At 36.6% G+C, this 17122-nt stretch overlaps 1 protein-coding gene across 2 annotated transcripts; it reads right to left on the bottom strand.

Annotated features, from left to right (window-relative positions):
- Positions 1-3478: 3478 nt before the first annotated feature.
- On the bottom strand, positions 3479-16991 carry ZCCHC8 (zinc finger CCHC-type containing 8). Of its 2 annotated transcripts, none has more exons than XM_080559427.1 (14): positions 16127-16991; positions 15270-15312; positions 14505-14579; positions 13894-13999; positions 13217-13294; positions 12799-12902; positions 11015-11080; positions 9092-9155; positions 8493-8635; positions 7612-7754; positions 6857-6972; positions 6532-6615; positions 5785-5899; positions 3479-5010 (listed from the first exon to the last, which is right to left on the bottom strand). In XM_080559427.1, the coding sequence occupies exons 1-14, from the start codon at positions 16314-16316 to the stop codon at positions 4190-4192; spliced, it is 2148 nt and encodes a 715-aa protein (XP_080415553.1). In that variant the 5' UTR covers positions 16317-16991; the 3' UTR covers positions 3479-4189. The 2 variants fall into 2 exon arrangements, with proteins under 2 accessions (XP_080415553.1, XP_080415554.1); XM_080559428.1 differs by having other exon boundaries at positions 9092-9152.
- Between the last annotated feature and the right edge of the window lie 131 nt (positions 16992-17122).

Below are 17122 nucleotides of genomic sequence, written 5' to 3'. Positions count from 1 at the left end.
TCACAGCTTAGTGGGTTGAAAGGCTACAAAAAAAGATTCTGTTCCCAACGTACTTAGTGTCCTTCTTCCCTAGCTCAAGGGTCACAAAAAAGCCCTGCAAGTCTATGTTCCTTGTTGGTGTTTTACACAAGATAAATTTGCATCCAATTTTACATTATTTGTTCTAACAAATGTGGGTAAAGCAATAGAGAACGGTATTTAATGAATCCCTTGGCATATTTGTTTAAACAAGGTACTTAATTTAACAACAACAACGGTCACTGATTATGAGTGTTTCATTTTACAGATAACTGAGAAACCGTATTCTGTTAAAGAAGATAGATCATCCAAATCATTCTACCACCTATGTAAAAAAACAAGAGCTTGATTTCTCACCTACAGAGAAGCAAAACAGGTCTTTTGTTCCTATTGAGAGTGTCAAGCTTCTAAACAAAGGGTAAATCAGTTTTTGTTCAGACATAACAGCTAAGTATTAAGTTGCAAAAAAATCTTATGTTAAATCTCTGCTGCTTGTAATTAACTAATGTTTAGGAAGTGTCCAATTGTCACTTACACATTAATTACCATGTTATTTAAACCATCCTCTCTGTAAGCTTCTTCAAGGACTAATTCCTGATTCGTCCCCTCCCACCACCTTAAATATAAACACAACTATCAGCTCTACAACATATTCTTAGGAACAACATCAAGCTTCAATGGCATTTACTTACCAGGAGCATTACAACTGAGGTACAAAATGAAGGTACTCCAGAGTTCCACAGGAACTGCTTTTGAAACACCTGAGGCATACTTGAGCTTTCTCCTTCCCTTAGTTGTTTTTTCAGCTATCCTGCCTCACTGAGTTTGCAGTCATTTTTCTTAGCAGCTACTGTATCTTTCAGATATCTTCCAGAATCTCAACTACTGCTCTTTTCATGACATTTTGAGCACTGTGAATTAGGTTATAAAAAGAAATGAGTTAGAAATGCAAACCTCTTTAAGACACTAATTAATCACCTGATTGATGCCCTCAATATTTTGTACCGATTAGATTTATTTTTCAGATGTGCATTAGCATTTCTAAATACTTTCGCTGATCCCAATGCTATAAATGAACACGAATATCATGCCAACAGGAACTCGTGGGAAAATCTGAGTGATGCCTGCTCACACTATACCCACCCCATTACAAATTTTATTATTCATTTTGGTAAGCTCTAATCTAGGTTATTATGCCACACCTATCACCATGGGAACACGACTTAAAAGTACCAGAAATACGTTGCTATTCAGCTTTTCTCAGACTCTGCAGCGTGATATGATTGCAGTTTCAATATACAAAAACAATTTAAGTAGCTGTACATGAAAGATTAAAGAAACTCAGTGATTATAAACATCTTTAGTGCAGCAACAATATCTACTACTTGGTAAGAACAGCGAAAGTATAGATAAATACTTTCAAGATCAAGATGCACTCTTTCCTAATAATGAAGAGAAACAGCAGGGGTAACTCCCCATTCCAAATTAACTGTGTCTTATAGCACATAGCTCACTGTTTGCAAAAGGCTAAAGTCTTTCAATATGCTACAAACAAACAAAAAACAACAAAAGACTAAGGTTGTTAAATGGGAACAGTACTAACCATAGGAATTTTAATTCAAATATGGTGTCTGTATACTTCCCTTTGTATCAGACTACAGGTGGAGAACAATATTTGCTGACTTGAACAACCAGTCAGGCCAGTCACTTCGCAAAAAATTCCAATGGATATAAACACATGGCACCAAACGGAGTCCATCCCTGTCCCAAGCCTCCCAAGATAACATTTGCTTTAGATACCAGGAGACATCTTCCGAAAATGAAGTAGTTTTTGTCCAGTAACTAAAGGGTGCCCAGAGCAAAGTTCAAAACCTTGTAAAATAAAGCATTTAACATATTTAATCTAAAATTTAGTGTTACATTAAAAGCTGGGTTATCGAAATGACTTTGCTTTATCCTTACTCCAATTCCTTCAAGATAAAACTTGGAAGCAATGAAGTTAACAGCTAGTTTAGGTGTAAGTAAGAATTTGTAGAAACACAGAAGACTTAATTGATCAAAATAGGTAAGTGGAAGGGCAATTTATTATGAATTTATTGTGAACAGGAAGAATTAAGTATAGAACTAGAGAGTTCTATGCATATAATATGGAGATGATTTTCGTCTTGTGTCTGTGAGCTAGGCACAAACATGTAACTATCCCTGTAAAGTCTGTATGCCTTACTAAAGGAGCATTTCAAAAGGGCTATTAAAAAAAGATCTTCTAAGGTGTGGAGAGAGAACTGCATGTTTAAAATATGAGCACCTCAACACACCCAAAAGGTGTGTACACTTGAAATCATTACCTCATGCCCTGCATCACATTATTACCCGCATGTGAATGATGCGGCACACAGCATATAATAGCTTGTGTCAGCTGTGATTACTGGCTTTTAAATTCTTGGGAGGAGGAAGCATGGAAAAAGCACAAAATCTGTATGTGATTCCCATTAGAGCTTTCTTTGTGAAGTGCACAGAAGCTGGAAGCAACACTTCCTTCTGGGCCAGAAATTGAAAATACGATACTCTTAGTTTTTCCTAGAAAAACTAAAAAAGCCTATCATTTTAGTTCATATAATAAATATTTTACCTGGACCTCTACTTTCCAAATGCAATGAGATAAACTGAACTGGTATATGCTGCAAACAGAACTTTTTCAGCCTCTCAGAAGACAAGTCGTTCACATATAAAGACACTTCAGGTTTCCCTTCCTGTAAAGTTTAGAGCAACAAAAGGAAAAAAAATAAGCACTTTATCTGCAAAAGACTGGGCTTTTCTTAAGCATTCAAATACAGAGTGTAGTGATTTGATGCATTATAAGGACCTTTGGAAAATACCTGCAATCCGTAAAGCTGAGGTTTTTGAAGAATAGTTTGTCTCTGAAGTTATCTTATCAAACACATGCTGCAATGTCACTCCATCACAAGTGTTTTCTTAGATTCTTGAAAATATTTTGTTTTACTGTGCATCTCACATGGCTAGAAATACTTTTTCCCTGCATTTATATACAGACAAACAAATGCTTTACCAGCTTCAATGAATACTGTTAGACCAGACCAGTACTCCCTCTGCTGGCAATGCAAATGTACAGCCATTCCACCTATAAGTCGCTTTGCAGACAGTTGAAAGAAAGAGGAAAAAAAAACATTAAAACAATTAATAAGCAGAATTATAACACTTCTAAGCTTTGTCCTTTCAGAGGTTCTTCAGATAATGAGAACTGAGTGGTATGTGCAAGTTCTATTTTAAGTAGCTAAAATCATTTTAACAGCTTCTTGTTTATAAAAACTTGAATCCAACAGTAGTGACCTTTCCTAAAATAATCAACGCCATCCACCCTCATTTTAATCAGCTTCTTTTTCCTAATTGTCTTGATCAGCTCATTTCCAAAAATCAGCAGTTTAATGGTTTAGGACTCCAATTAAAAAAATCTTTATAAAAGCTCATTTATTAAACCTCTGTACATAAAAATGAACACGTATGTACAGCAAGTTTACATGAAGAAGGATGTTACAAAAGATAGTGGTAATTAAAACCGACCCACATAAATAAAAACTTATAAAAATACTTGAAATGGTGAAGATAATGCTGGTAATCCCTGATCATTTTCATCCAATTTCCAAGATTTTGATGTGGGAAATCTTAACATTAGCACTTCTTAAAAACATTCTGAATATATTAAACTTATCTACAGGATAATTAGCAAAATCTATAAAGTATAGATTATTATACAAAGAACAGATATAAAAAAAATCACCAATCCACCTGAAACTCAAGGACAATATAATTCTTAGCCAAAGTAATGAACAGCAAAACAACAAATTCCTCTTTTTAGAGTTTCATGTATTGGCAAGAAAATTGTTCTTAACAGATCTATAGTCCTGTTATTTCTTAGTGGAAGGATGCAATTTGGGAAAATTCTTGTGTATTTTCTGGTCGCATTGGTCCTGCTCAAGGCGGAAGTCCTGCATTAACTTCAGTTTCAAGGAAGAACGGGGCAGAGCTGTATTTGTTAAGATATTCTCCTTCCTAAAAAAGGATGAGGAAGGTTATCTGAGTTTGTAAAACTGAAGGAGTAGAGAAAAGGGTGCAGGAATTTGGACATAATGAAACAAAGGAAGACCAGTTAAAATCAAGTCTTTTTCTTTTGCTGGTTTCTTGGGGAGTTCTTTAACACACTTCTTATTCGAAGATACACACCTGTTGATTCCGCCATATTTTCAAATTCAAATGGTGTTATACCTACAGCAAACTTGCTCATATCAGGAACAGGACTTGAGTTTTTTGCCGATGATTCAGTGCTTGTCACCACCTTATTACCACCTGTATTTTCTCCATTGTTAACTTCACAGTTGGAAGAAGGTACGGTGTTATCCAGCATGCCTTCAGAGTCTGAATTATCAGGAATTTCCTTTAAATTAAGTAAATTACCTTCTGGATTAGGACCGGTTAAAGAATGTTCATTTTCTGATACCTGTTCGCTGATACTGGAAAGCTTGGTTTCCACTGTAACTATCTTTTCAGATGATCTCACTTCTGCAACAAGATCTATTTCGTTCCTAGATGGTGACGAGGTAACAGAATTTCCAGTTAAAGGTGTATCAACAGGGATATCAGAGTCACTGTTTGTGCTTTCTGCCTGCTCTAGTGCTGCCCAAATTAATCGCTGCTGTTCCTCCAGCTCTTCCAAGGTTAAAGTGTCTTCATCCATGGTTGAATCCACTATTTTTGGTTGAGGAACAACATCACTGGAAGGATTCAATGGTGGAGTAGTCTTAGGAAGAGGAGGGTGGGTGGGTGTTGGAGGTTGAGTTGGTGTAAGACTTAGTGGAGTAAGTGGAGGCGTGCCTTGTGGTAAAGGAGGAGGAGTTGAAATCAGTGGAGGTCCAGGTGGCAGTGGAGGTTGGAACTCAAAACTGTTATGAGCTTGAGATCTTTGAGATGCTTCCACATCTGTAAACAGATTAAAAAACAGCTATTAGAATCTGAAACCTGACTAGGGCAAGATTCAAGTGTGCCAATACTCTGAATAACTAGCACACTAATATAATCTCATATCTGGTTTTCAGCTGAGACAGAATAAACTTTTTGAAGGTTTGAACATCCAATGAAACTACCTGTTTTGGTATTTTAAATCCCAGCCATTCAAGGAAAAAAACAACGAAACATAAAAAGCCTCTTGAATTCATTCGACAAACTCTTTCCCAAACTTAAAACACACTGAAGTACCCTCCCTCATTCATAGGAAATCCAAAAGCAAAGCTAGGAGTTTCTCTACTTATTCTAACATTAAAACAACACCAAGTCCTCCTTTGAATTTGACTTTTTTTTTTTTTTTAAGAAGTGAGTTTGAAACTTCCTACAGTATTTCATCCAAATATTTTATGATTTGCAGGTCTTTAGAACAGAACTTTCTTTGGGATACACCAGAAATAGAGAGACCAAAATTGGTAATTCAACATTCAAATTTCTTTGAGCACATTTGAAATCTCCTGGTTGGTGATAGAAGATGTCACAATCACAGCAAAAGAAAATGCTCATTCTTGAAAGGCCCAAATGCAACAATAGTAGGACACTGCTAGCATATGTTAGCTGTTACCTTAAACATCACCATAAAAATACTAGAACATTGATTTCTCGTTATCAATGCTAACATTTCAATTCAGGGAAGTTACTTTGAAAATAAAAATTGAAACTAGGGAAGAAAAAAAAGCAGAATTACTATACCAGAATCTAGGTCCATGTCAGCTACTGTTACTTCCAGGTTGTCTTCTTTTAGTCGTTTTGAATGATGAGAACTTGATTTAGATGCAGGCCTTTTATTGCTAGATTTTGGACTTGGCTGAAAGGAAGTTATCCAGGAAAATTGAAGAAATTAGAATTAGATTATGCAATGTAATATGTCCAGCTATAAGAATGGGTTTAAAGCAACTTTGTAATTCTACAATTATTTGACTGAGTTTGTAAACTAGACACTGAAGTTTGAGAAATTTAATGCAACTGAACAGAACTGTAGTTTTGTTTAGGTTTACGTGGCAAAGGAAACGTTTTGTTTTCTCAAGTCACTATATTAAAATTACTGTATATCATGTCTACAGCAAGTAAGTTCTCTTATTAGGGAAGTCTGGAACTAAGACCATTTTTAAGCTGTAAAAGTTTACAGCTCCTTTTTCTCACAACCATTTTAAAAATACTGCACAACTGTGATCTGCCTATAAACACTGAAAAAACTGAATTTACTCTAAACATGAAGCTCTTTTTTTTTATTAGAACAGATAAGCCAAGATACTGACTATCTGACTGGTTCACTGTAGTGAAAAAAATCACTACAGTGTTACTGTAAAACTAACAAAAGTATCAGGATTTCACACCTGGTAGTTTCAATAAGAAAGTCTAAATGAAGACAAAGAATCATTGGCCTCACTAAATACGAGACTTTTTTTTTTAAAATGAATAATATTAAAATATATTTACCGCATGAAAATTAGTCAGGTAGTTAGCAAAAACCTCCTTCTGTTGAGATGGCTGCATGGGAATGGAACCAAATATCTGCCATTCCTACAACAATAGAAGAGAGAAACAAGGCTGAATGTTGCATAGGATTGGCTAAGAACATGACAGGAAAAACTTAACAGAAATGCTAAGACATTAAAAAGCCAAGACAAATTCATCATCTTGTCATAAACCTCATTTAGCAGAGGTAAATAGAACTTAAATAGGAACTTTTGGCAAACCAAAGCACTAACTGCAATGACTGTTACTCAGCACACTGTTCAGAAAGCAGGGGACAGTCACTTACATCTGGGATCCCACTTGGAGTGGAGATATTAAAGCCTGGATAGTTTATCAACTTAGAGACATCGTAAGTGACACGTTTTGGTTGACGAGATCCTTCATCTTCTGTTCCACCATCATCTGTAACAAAGTGCAATTATTATTGATGCTAATTAATGTTACTGAGGAAATCTACAGGATTAAGAACCCATGTGGGTTTTTTTTTTTTTTTTTTTTGGAATACAAGTATTAACAGAAGGCTTTGAAATCCACAGAGGCAGTAACAGAGACCAAACCTATCAGATACATGCAAGAAGCTACCCCATAAACCTGATTGGGTATTCATAATATTACTAACCTTTATCTAACATTACTAGCCTCAGAAACTGGCATCAGGACTGTTCTCCAAGATGTGGCATAATGTTGGTCATTAATAAAAACCTGGTAAATTACTCGGTAAATTGGGTTTTCAAAAACATGTTCTTTGCCTGCTGGTAGGCTTCTTAGACTTGTATCAAGGGTTGATTAAAGAGTGAAAATACACTGACAAAATTTCTTCATCCACTCAATCATTATAGAAGGAGCTGTTTCACTGCTACAGAACAGCTAGATGAAAGTGGAGTATTTTTTATATGACTGTAGAAAAAATGATTTACAACTTTTTCACTCTTCCATAAGGAAGATGGTGGTTTACAAACAAGGTACTTCGTCTTCTGAAAGGAATGCAGCAAGTATATAGCCCCCATATTGAAAAACGCATTCCTAAAGCACATTCCTTACCTTTACCATCATAAAGTGCAAGTCCTGAGTACTCCATTTCAGCCTCTTTGAGCCAACCTGGTGGATAACCCAGCTGCCGCATGCGATATATAAATGGAGGAAGACTCTTAGCTGTGACACCAAGCGCATCTTGAAGTTCCCCACTGAGTTTAAAATAAAAAAGAAGTCCATAACTGAGTTTTGACAAAAGAAAGTCCATATCCTGTTGAATTTTGAATTACCAAGTTGAAATAATTTAGCTCAAACTATTTTGTCAGTCAATCCCAGAAATAAAAACAAAACTCTAATGTCAAACAAAACATGTAACACGCCCATTTCTCATATGGTTAAATGTTCTATGAGAAGCGGTGCTACTCTGAAAACTTAGCTCCTAACTTATTACATCTGGTTTACTGCCTTAACTGTAGCTATCAGGACAGGAAGGGTGGAACTTAATGCAACTCTAAATTTATTGATGATTTCTGTAGAGACTGCTATGGCCAAATTATGACTTTTTTTTAATATTTTGAATAGAGAGAAAAAGAGAGCAAGAGGCACTCCAAACTCAAAATGTTCAGATTCTTACATGTATTTTTAGTTTATCAGGAACCTAGAGTACTTGCAATTCCCCTTGTGAAAAGGAATTTGAATAGCCAAAGGTAGAATCTGTCTCCCTACCTCAAGGAAAAGGTCATGGCAAAGGTCAGAATTATTAAATTAGCGGTAAGAGTTATGATTTGAAAAATGTGCAATTTGTTGAATAAAATTTTATTGGGCGAAGAAATTCAAACATAAAATACCCACAGTTAAATAGGACTCTGGAGAGTAACATCTGACATTCCAAAGGAAGAAAAGTCATTTCAGAAAAGCATTGCAACAGTTAATGAAAGGAAAAGAGATACCTAATGACTCCTGGTTTAAATTTTCCAAACCTCTCTTCTACTTCTTCTGCATGGTAACGCTGCTGAAAATTCTGATTGCTTGCTTCACCACAAGCTTCCATATACTCCTTTCTCTTCTCACTTATACGAGCTGCATTTCGTGGCTTAAAGATAATATAATTGGGAAGTTTAGGTTTGAACAATTTACAATTTTTGTTTGCCTTTCACCCAACATAAAACTGGTACTCCTTGCCCTCAACAAGCTTATTTTTTTCTCCACATGGCTGAGTTATATCAACAGTTGTAATGAAAGCTACGTAACAAACAAAAGAAAGGAGTATTTGCATTTAATCTAATGGCAAACAGGAGGAAAGACTGTTCAAACAGAAAAATGTCCCTAGATAAAAGGAGACATTCAAATCATTATGCTATGAAAAATAACTTACATTCTGATTTAGTGTGTTAGAACTTAGATGTACGAACAGTATAATTTATTCAAAAGAGATGAACAACTATTCCTACATCCTGACCAGTGCATCTAATTTTTTTTTAACGGTACAGTTATACCAAAACATTTCTTGGAGAGAGGCAGTCTTTTCAAATATTGATATAGAGTTTACCTTTGGACAGTCTTTCATTTGATGCTCTTCAGAGCCACAATTGAAACAGTGCGGTTTTGGCCTGCTTAAAAAACGGAGAAGAAATTATTAAACCCCCAGATCATTATTCAATGTTAAATGCACTTAATTCTTTTTTTATTGGATTTTTAGTCTTAGACTTTGAAAGAAGAAAAAAAAGTACTGCTTGTTGATTTCATATGCTGTCTTCTGCTTTTCTTAAATGGACTGCTTAATATCAATCTTCAAAAGAGAGCAACAGAATTTTGTTTCGTGGTCCTAAGAAGAACTCAAGAATTGAGAAAACAGAAATACAGCATTGTAATAAATAATGCATGACAGCGTGTGGAGAAGAAAAAACTAAAATTATAGCAGAAAAGCAGTACTTCCAAGCAGAAATGAAGTTTTTATATTCCATTTAATAGAGATTTATTCCTTTAAGAGGGAATAAAATAGTAATAGAATAATTCAGGTTGGACCCCAGGAGGTCTACAACCCAGGTTCCTACTCAAAGCTAGGTCAGCTATGAGATCAGACCAGGCTGACAAAGGCTTTATCCAATCAGGTCTTGAAAATCTTCAAGAAGGGAGAATGCATAACCTTCCTGGGCTACGTGACCCAGCAGTTTACTCTCCTAATCATGAAAAAAGCTTTTCCTTTCATCATATTACAGATATAACTCACTGATGGTCTTCTGCTTCTGATTAAGTATGTAAACACTGCATTTATTTGCACTATTTAAGCAAACCAAAACATACATACTAAAGCTGATGATATGTCCAGAAGAAGGAAAGAGGATGTTAAAACAATAATTTTAAGTCTAGAATACAGGTAAGGAACCACTGAACTTAATACTATTGTGGTACAGCAATACCTGCATTTCTCTTTTCATTCTGGTATCATCAAAGGTCTGACAGTTTTTACAAAACCAAGAATCAGCATTGTAGAAACAAACAGAAGAGCATGACTACTACTTTGGAACATCCTGGTCCACAGTTTGAACAAGTTACACATATTGTGAAACTGTGCACTGAAAACCTGAAATGGAATTTCAACTGCCTTCAAGATTAATTTTCCTTGTAAATTCATACCATGGAAAATATTTTCCAATGTTATAGGAGGGAAGATCCCAATCTCTAAGATTTTAGAGAAAGACTTTTTACTGAACCTTTGTTTTACCAAATTAGGATGGGAACCAGAAGCAGAGATGAAAGGGTGACACAAGAATGAGCATCCAAAGTGACACCTGCCCTCCCTGTGAAGCACGCCTTCTGCTTCATCTTTACATAGTATTTGAACACAAACATTCTACAACGATTCAAGTATTTTATCACTATTCCGTGTCACAAGAACAACCCTTCAATCTGCCTTCCCTTCAGGTGGTAGCATTTCTAAACCAAACACAGTTGAAGTCAACATTCCCCTTTGTCTTTGAAATTCCTGATGAAAGCTTGTATGGTTCTTGTTGCAGCTGAAATCAATGACTTCAGGTGCTACAAAGACCACACAAGCTTTCAAGTGGAAAGTCAGTTAACTTTACTTCTTATCCTCCCACAAAAGCTATGCAATCAACTCTTAGGATCCCTCTGTCTTCATAGCCTATAAACTAGAGTCAGATGGGGAAATTGTTCTACAACATAGTAGGAACAACAATAGTACACCAGTGCAAGGATGACAAAGCAATCGCTAAAAAGTCAAGCAACAGAAGAATAGACCACAAACAACTTTGGAAAGTTTTTGCACATCCATTACAGGCCCTTCCTAAATAAAGGCAGTAAACCACAGATACCCACTGACTGCAAAGCTCAGCACTGGTTTACTTAAATTCATTGCTCAAGTATGTTCAATGGTTTATCATATATGGGAACAAACAGTATACATCTGAACTTTTCAGCTCAAAACTTTATATTTAAGAATAATACAAACCTTTTTGGTTTTACTTGTATTTCTTGTCCATCTAGGGAGAGAATCTGGCTGAAAACTTGATGATATCTTTAGATTTCAATAAGGAACTGCTACTGGATGAAGCAAAATTTCAATCTCATTTAAAGTATCAATGGTAACCTAGTATTGCTTTGCATAGAATACTGACTCTTCTGGATTAAGTTACAGATGGATGCTTAAAGTCAATAATTTAGAAGTATAAACTATAAAGTTATATCCACTTTTAAGATGGGCTCATATTGTTTTCTACTAACCAGTTTCTATCCAACAACCTATTCTGCTCCTTATTAGCACTTGCTAAAACTAGAATCCTTTTGTTTATAGGCAAAAGTATCACACTAATGATTTTGATATACTTTACATCAATCTTATTAGTAATACATTTTAGTAGAGTCTCAAAAATATAACTTCTCAACTACATGTAGACAGGTCATGTCATATGCTACTTGTGTTTGCTTTTTGACTGCAATTTATCAGCTGCTCTGCCTATTTGTCTAGAAAATCATGAGGAGAGAAGAGGCTCCCAAGTGAACCAGCATGGAAAAGACTTAGGAGGTTCACTGAAGTTCAGAGGCATGGCAGTTTCCAGACTCTAACACTTGTTTTAAAAAAAAAAAAAAAGCAGATGCTAGGTACTAATCAAACTGATATTAATTAATACTTCCATTATTTAGAACCATGGTACCTGATACACCATGTAACTCAGTATTTAGACTCAATGCCTGCGGGAGTTCTCGAGAAAGATACAGTAAGTACATTTAAGAAGTAACACCAAAGCAAAGCTGGCAGATATGAGAGTTTAGCCAAGCTTAACTTTGCATTTTAGGAGAAATTCCCATTAGGTACTTATTTCCTTGATTTGGAGGTTGGGAGATGGTACAAGTACCACTTGGAGTAGGATTGTCCTAATGCATTACAACAGAGGCAGCTTTCCGAACGTAAAATTATAGCGCAGTGCATACACAGTCAAAGGTAGGCACAAGAAAACCCAGGTTAGCTGGCTTATAAATTTCCAATTTTTGTTCAGGTACAAATAATTTTTTAACACTAGCAAGTGACCTTTATTCCAATTCTTGATTGCAGAAATGAACGGTGAAACTGTCTCCTCTCCTGACACTTTTGGGAGAGGAAGCAATATTGGGAAACTGGGGAGATGAGATTACTTGAACAAGCTATTTCCTCATTTTTAATCAATTACATTTTGTCATTTGACTACAATAAAAAAAATATTTTCTCCAGTATTTCCTTCAATCACACCGTTTAAATATTAGCTCTTGTACACAGCAGAGAACCAACTTTAAAATGGATGCAAGTTAAGAGCATTACATAATTAAATTTTATTTCAAAGACTTTCCCCCAGTTCCCAAGTTTGGCAAAAATCACCTTAGAGAATATTCAAGTTGGCTGAGCCCTTTTCTTCTCCTATAGAGGGAAAATGCTTATTCATATCTGGAATCAGCTTTCATTCCAAACCTGATTGCAGGCCGGCCCAGGAAAGTTCTAAATTCACATTATGTATTTACAGAGATATAGCATTCACTCTTCCCAAACATAAGTCTTCTAAAAATCTGCGAGCCAATCATATCAAAATACATATATATTTTGAGAAAAAAATAATCCACTAATTCTTCATTAAACTTTTTCATCTCTAACAACTGATATAGTTTAGATAGCAATGTACTGAAGCGAATTTGAATTCAATTTACCAACTGGCATTCTTTGGCTTTGATAAACAGAAAAACCCCTTGTTTTAGGAAACAGGATACTTAGGTATTTCCCATCCTTCTGTCAGCTGTGGATTCTCATTTAATAAAGGCTGTCCCAGTTTATCGAGACAAAAATTGGTAAAATACAGAACACTTCCTACAACCTGTAGAAAAAAATTCAGAAAATTGTCAGAATGGTGTCAGTATTTAGGTCAGATTATTGGTAGCATTTCTAAAAATTTACACCACTTGAAATTCTTCCAGCTTTTTCACCCGCTCTGTAAGAATTTACAAATAATACACACCCACCTCTGTACAAATCAGCATTTTTTTCCACTGATATGGCCAAAACATGGTGAACTTAACCATTATTAAATAGATAAATGGAATTTAATGATGAGATCTTATTTAATGTCAGTGTATATTAAGTATGTAGAATGAAGACCTACCATTGAAGAGTATATAGTCAAAAACTTACACTAAAAGCTTCCTTAATTTTTTTAACAGAATTAGAGCTTGCTGTTTTATAGTCCTCTTCCAAAAGAACACTGGAGGGCTGACATAAAAAGTAAAAAAATGAAAACAATTAATTAGAAATAACAGTAAGAGAAGAGCTCCTAAATTAATCAAGTATATAATAGGCACAGAAGGTGGAGTACAGCTACTATTTTTTCATGACACATTAGTTAAATAGTAGGATAGAAATATTTATGTTAACGATAATGCTTTCCACAGTCCAAAATACCATACAAGTCATTTCTTTGTATCTTTCTCTTAGCTTCTGAGATTAAAAAAAAAAAAGAAAAAGAAGATGAAGCTGGGCCAAACATTATCAGAAGAGTACACGTTTAGCTTGTACCTTAAGAACTTTTCTCAGTTATTTGAACCAACTTATCACCAAGCTTATACACAAATTTCAATGCAAACGACTTTAAGGAAGTTTTTTTTATAGACAGTTTTTTTTTGTTGTTGTTGTTTTTTGTTTTTTGGAAGAAGATCTACTGCACTTATTTGATGGTTACCTGATTTGCAACTATGTAGAAAAAACCATCTAGAATTCAGCTACTTAATATTGAAATTTTGAACTTTTACACTGCTACCACTGTAAAGACATAAGAGAAGGAATGCCTAGTCATAATTCGAGCTTTACAGTACCTGTGGTTTAACATTGAAGTGTGTTTTTTCTTGTTCACCTCTTTGTTGCTCTTCATACTTCTGAACCAAGTTAAAAACAAAATCTTCAATTTCTTGATGATACTGCCTGCGACAGAGTGAAGAATTATAAAAAGGTGAAGAAATAAGCAAGGCAGAAACATATACCAGATATCTTTTTCAAGAACCTGCCATTTACGACTTCTTGAGAATTTAGAATAGGAGCAGTGATCTCTCCCATACTCCTAAATGCCATCAACACAAATGCAATAACCTATTAGGAAGCACATCCTTATGTTAGCGTGGAAAAAATAAAAAAAATGAATACACAGGCAGGAAAAGTTAATTTGCTGTATTTACCAACAACACTCATGACATTCAAATTGTTATTCAGACTCACTTCAAGCTCCTGGAAGTCACACTTCATTTCATGCTACGCACATTGCTAGTAAAAGCAGTAGACCTCGTCATATTGTTATCTTTTCTTCCCTGCAAGCTTACCAGGTTTATGTTACTGAATATGACACACATCCTTTGGGCAAACACTAATATACCCAAACAAAAAACAAATGTGGCTTCCTGTCAGGACTTCTTTAAAAGGTAAAAGTACTTACTTAGAAATGACATTGTTCATAAATAAAATCTGCAACAGAGGTCCATCGAGTTTAGAGCTGTCCACTGAAATTCCACTAGAAGAACAGAACAGATAAAAAATAACGGTTACTGTATTAGCTTTACTGGAAAAGCTCTCTATCCTATTATAACAAATACTCTGTATTCCGTAGACAGAGGAATGTTTGGCTAATGCAAGTTCTATTATTTTAGTAAGTTTCTGTTTTCATAAACAAAAGTCCTCCTCCTACTCCAAGCAAATCATGCTACTTGTTGTGAGGTTGGAAAAAAAACAAGACAGAATGCTAAACTACAGAAATTTTCTTCTAACAGCATGTAGCAATATGCAGTAGACTGCTGCAAGATCCATCCCATAGTGTCATTTAATGACCAGGCACTGCTTTGTAAACAACAAAATAATACTTTACTGTTTTAATGTACTTGTTCTTACTGCTAAACTCTACAAAAACCTGTTTCCCTAAAGGCCACATCAGTTTCATAAACAGACAGATCATAATGGCACACATGGAAAAAGTTACAGCACTACAGACTAAGTTTTTGATACTAGAGTCTGAAGGACTTTTCAGGGATGACAACAGCATTTTAGAAGCCCAGTGTCTGAGCAGAGAGGGGGACACAGGCACAAGGTTTCCAGGAGATTTTGCAAAACACATTGTTAGCTCTGTGACAGGTAACAGTTTGTCTGAGTAGCACTACTGCAAACGTATACAAGTCATACAAAGCACTGCAAGTCAGCACTAACATACCTGGGACGAGTCAGAATGTTCAGCTTCCTTTTAAGTTCCTGATGTTAATTTCTTGTTAAGGAACACTACTTTCTTCACAAGACACAACCACACCTTAATTTACTGCAGAGTTAAACAAAACACCTAACAAAAAACCCACAGAACAACAAATCTTTCATCTCACTGCACAGAGGATTATTTACAAATCCACCTGTTGCTGAAAAAAAAACCATCATAAAGTGCAAATGCAAGAAAATATTCGGTGTCCTGGTTTCGGCTAGGATAGAGTTAATTTTGGAAAATTAAGAAAAAAATGGTCTAGCTGTGTCAACCCAAAGAATTCATTACAGACACTACGCCTGAATTGTCAGATTACCATTCTGTTTTTAAAATACCTATACTCATGACCAGAGTCAACAGTAAAATACGCTCATAAATAGAAAATAAATAACTACATGAACAACTATGAATAACTAATAAAATGAGTATGAAGAAAACACCTCAGATTCCTACCTGCTATCCTGCATACCTGCTAGCTATATGACCTATCCCAAGAACCCTTTAAGGAAATAGTCACAAATTAACGGTTTCATATTATTTCTAACTAGGTTAAAAATGGATTTTCAAGGTGAACGTACGACTGTTTGTTTTCTCTAGAAAAGCAGGAAGGAGTCCAGCACTAAGTGCTTTAACAGCCATCCCAGAACAAAACTACCTCCTTTGCCAAGGAAAGTGCCGCTGGTATAGAGCTGAGAATCCTGAGGGTAAAAATCAGAAAAAACTCCACAGAAAACTCGGGTGAGAACTCCCTCCTCGGCGCCCTTCGGGAGGCGCAGAGCCCCGGCCCGGAGCAGGCCCAGCCGCTCCCGTCAGGATATTCTCCGCCCGGAGCCGCCGCACCGTCTCCTCACAGCCCTGCAGCCGCTCTCTCAGCTCGGCCAGAGCCCCGCCAGGTCCCTCCTCCTCCTCTTCCTCCTCCTCCGGGCTGAGGCGAGGCGGCGGCGGCCCGTCCTCTCCATCGAGCTGCTCGAACAGCTCGCGGTCGCCGAAATCCACCTCAGCCGCCATCTTGAGCCGCAGCAGGAAGGGCGGGGCTTGGCGGGAGCGATGGGCAAAGGGCAGGGGGAGCCGCCCTAGCGCGGGGCCGGACGACTACAACTCCCGGCATGCAACGGCGCCAGCCGGCCGCCACAGCGCCCAGCCCGGAGCGCTTTGCCTACTGGGAGATGTAGTCTCCCCTCGCTTTGCGTGCCCGCGGCGCAGTGCACGCTTGAAGCCGTAGTTCTCCGCAGGGCGGGTTTCCCCAAAATGGGGACTCCGCCACCTGGAACGAGGTGTTGAACCCTTCTTTCGGCCCTGCTTTCCTACCCCGAACCCTTTTTTTTTTTAAAAAGGGGTGGCTATGTGGAAGGTGTGGAGAGAAAAGAGTGCAGGAGCAGGGCGCAGAAACACATCCTGCCCTGGACCATGCCTTGCATATCTAACTTGCTCAGATTGAGGCATTCTTACAACACGCATTTACGTAACACAAAAAAAATTTATATAAAGTATTTTAAAAAAATTAACACTTCCCAGTACTTTCAAGTACCCTGAGCAGTACATAAAGTATTAGGAAAAGGGCTCCAGCACCTTGGCTTTCTCACCAGTGTTTTTTTGTCCCTTCTCTTTACCAAGAGGAAAGTAGTACCAAACTAACAGAGAACAGAAAAAATTCAGTTCAGCATTAATCACCAAGTTTGTGATCCATATCATTAATCTCCTTAAGAAAAGTGTACTTCAAAACAGGCAAAGCAGAACAAATGCTCTATTTCTGACCTCTCCTAACTTTTCTGACATCTCTTACCTATAGGTTCCTTAGAATTCGGCCAAAAGAC

Source organism: Anser brachyrhynchus (genome assembly GCF_964034855.1).
Source record: "Anser brachyrhynchus genome assembly, chromosome: 17".
Taxonomy (NCBI): domain Eukaryota; kingdom Metazoa; phylum Chordata; class Aves; order Anseriformes; family Anatidae; genus Anser; species Anser brachyrhynchus.
This window is presented reverse-complemented; position numbering and strand designations above follow the sequence as displayed.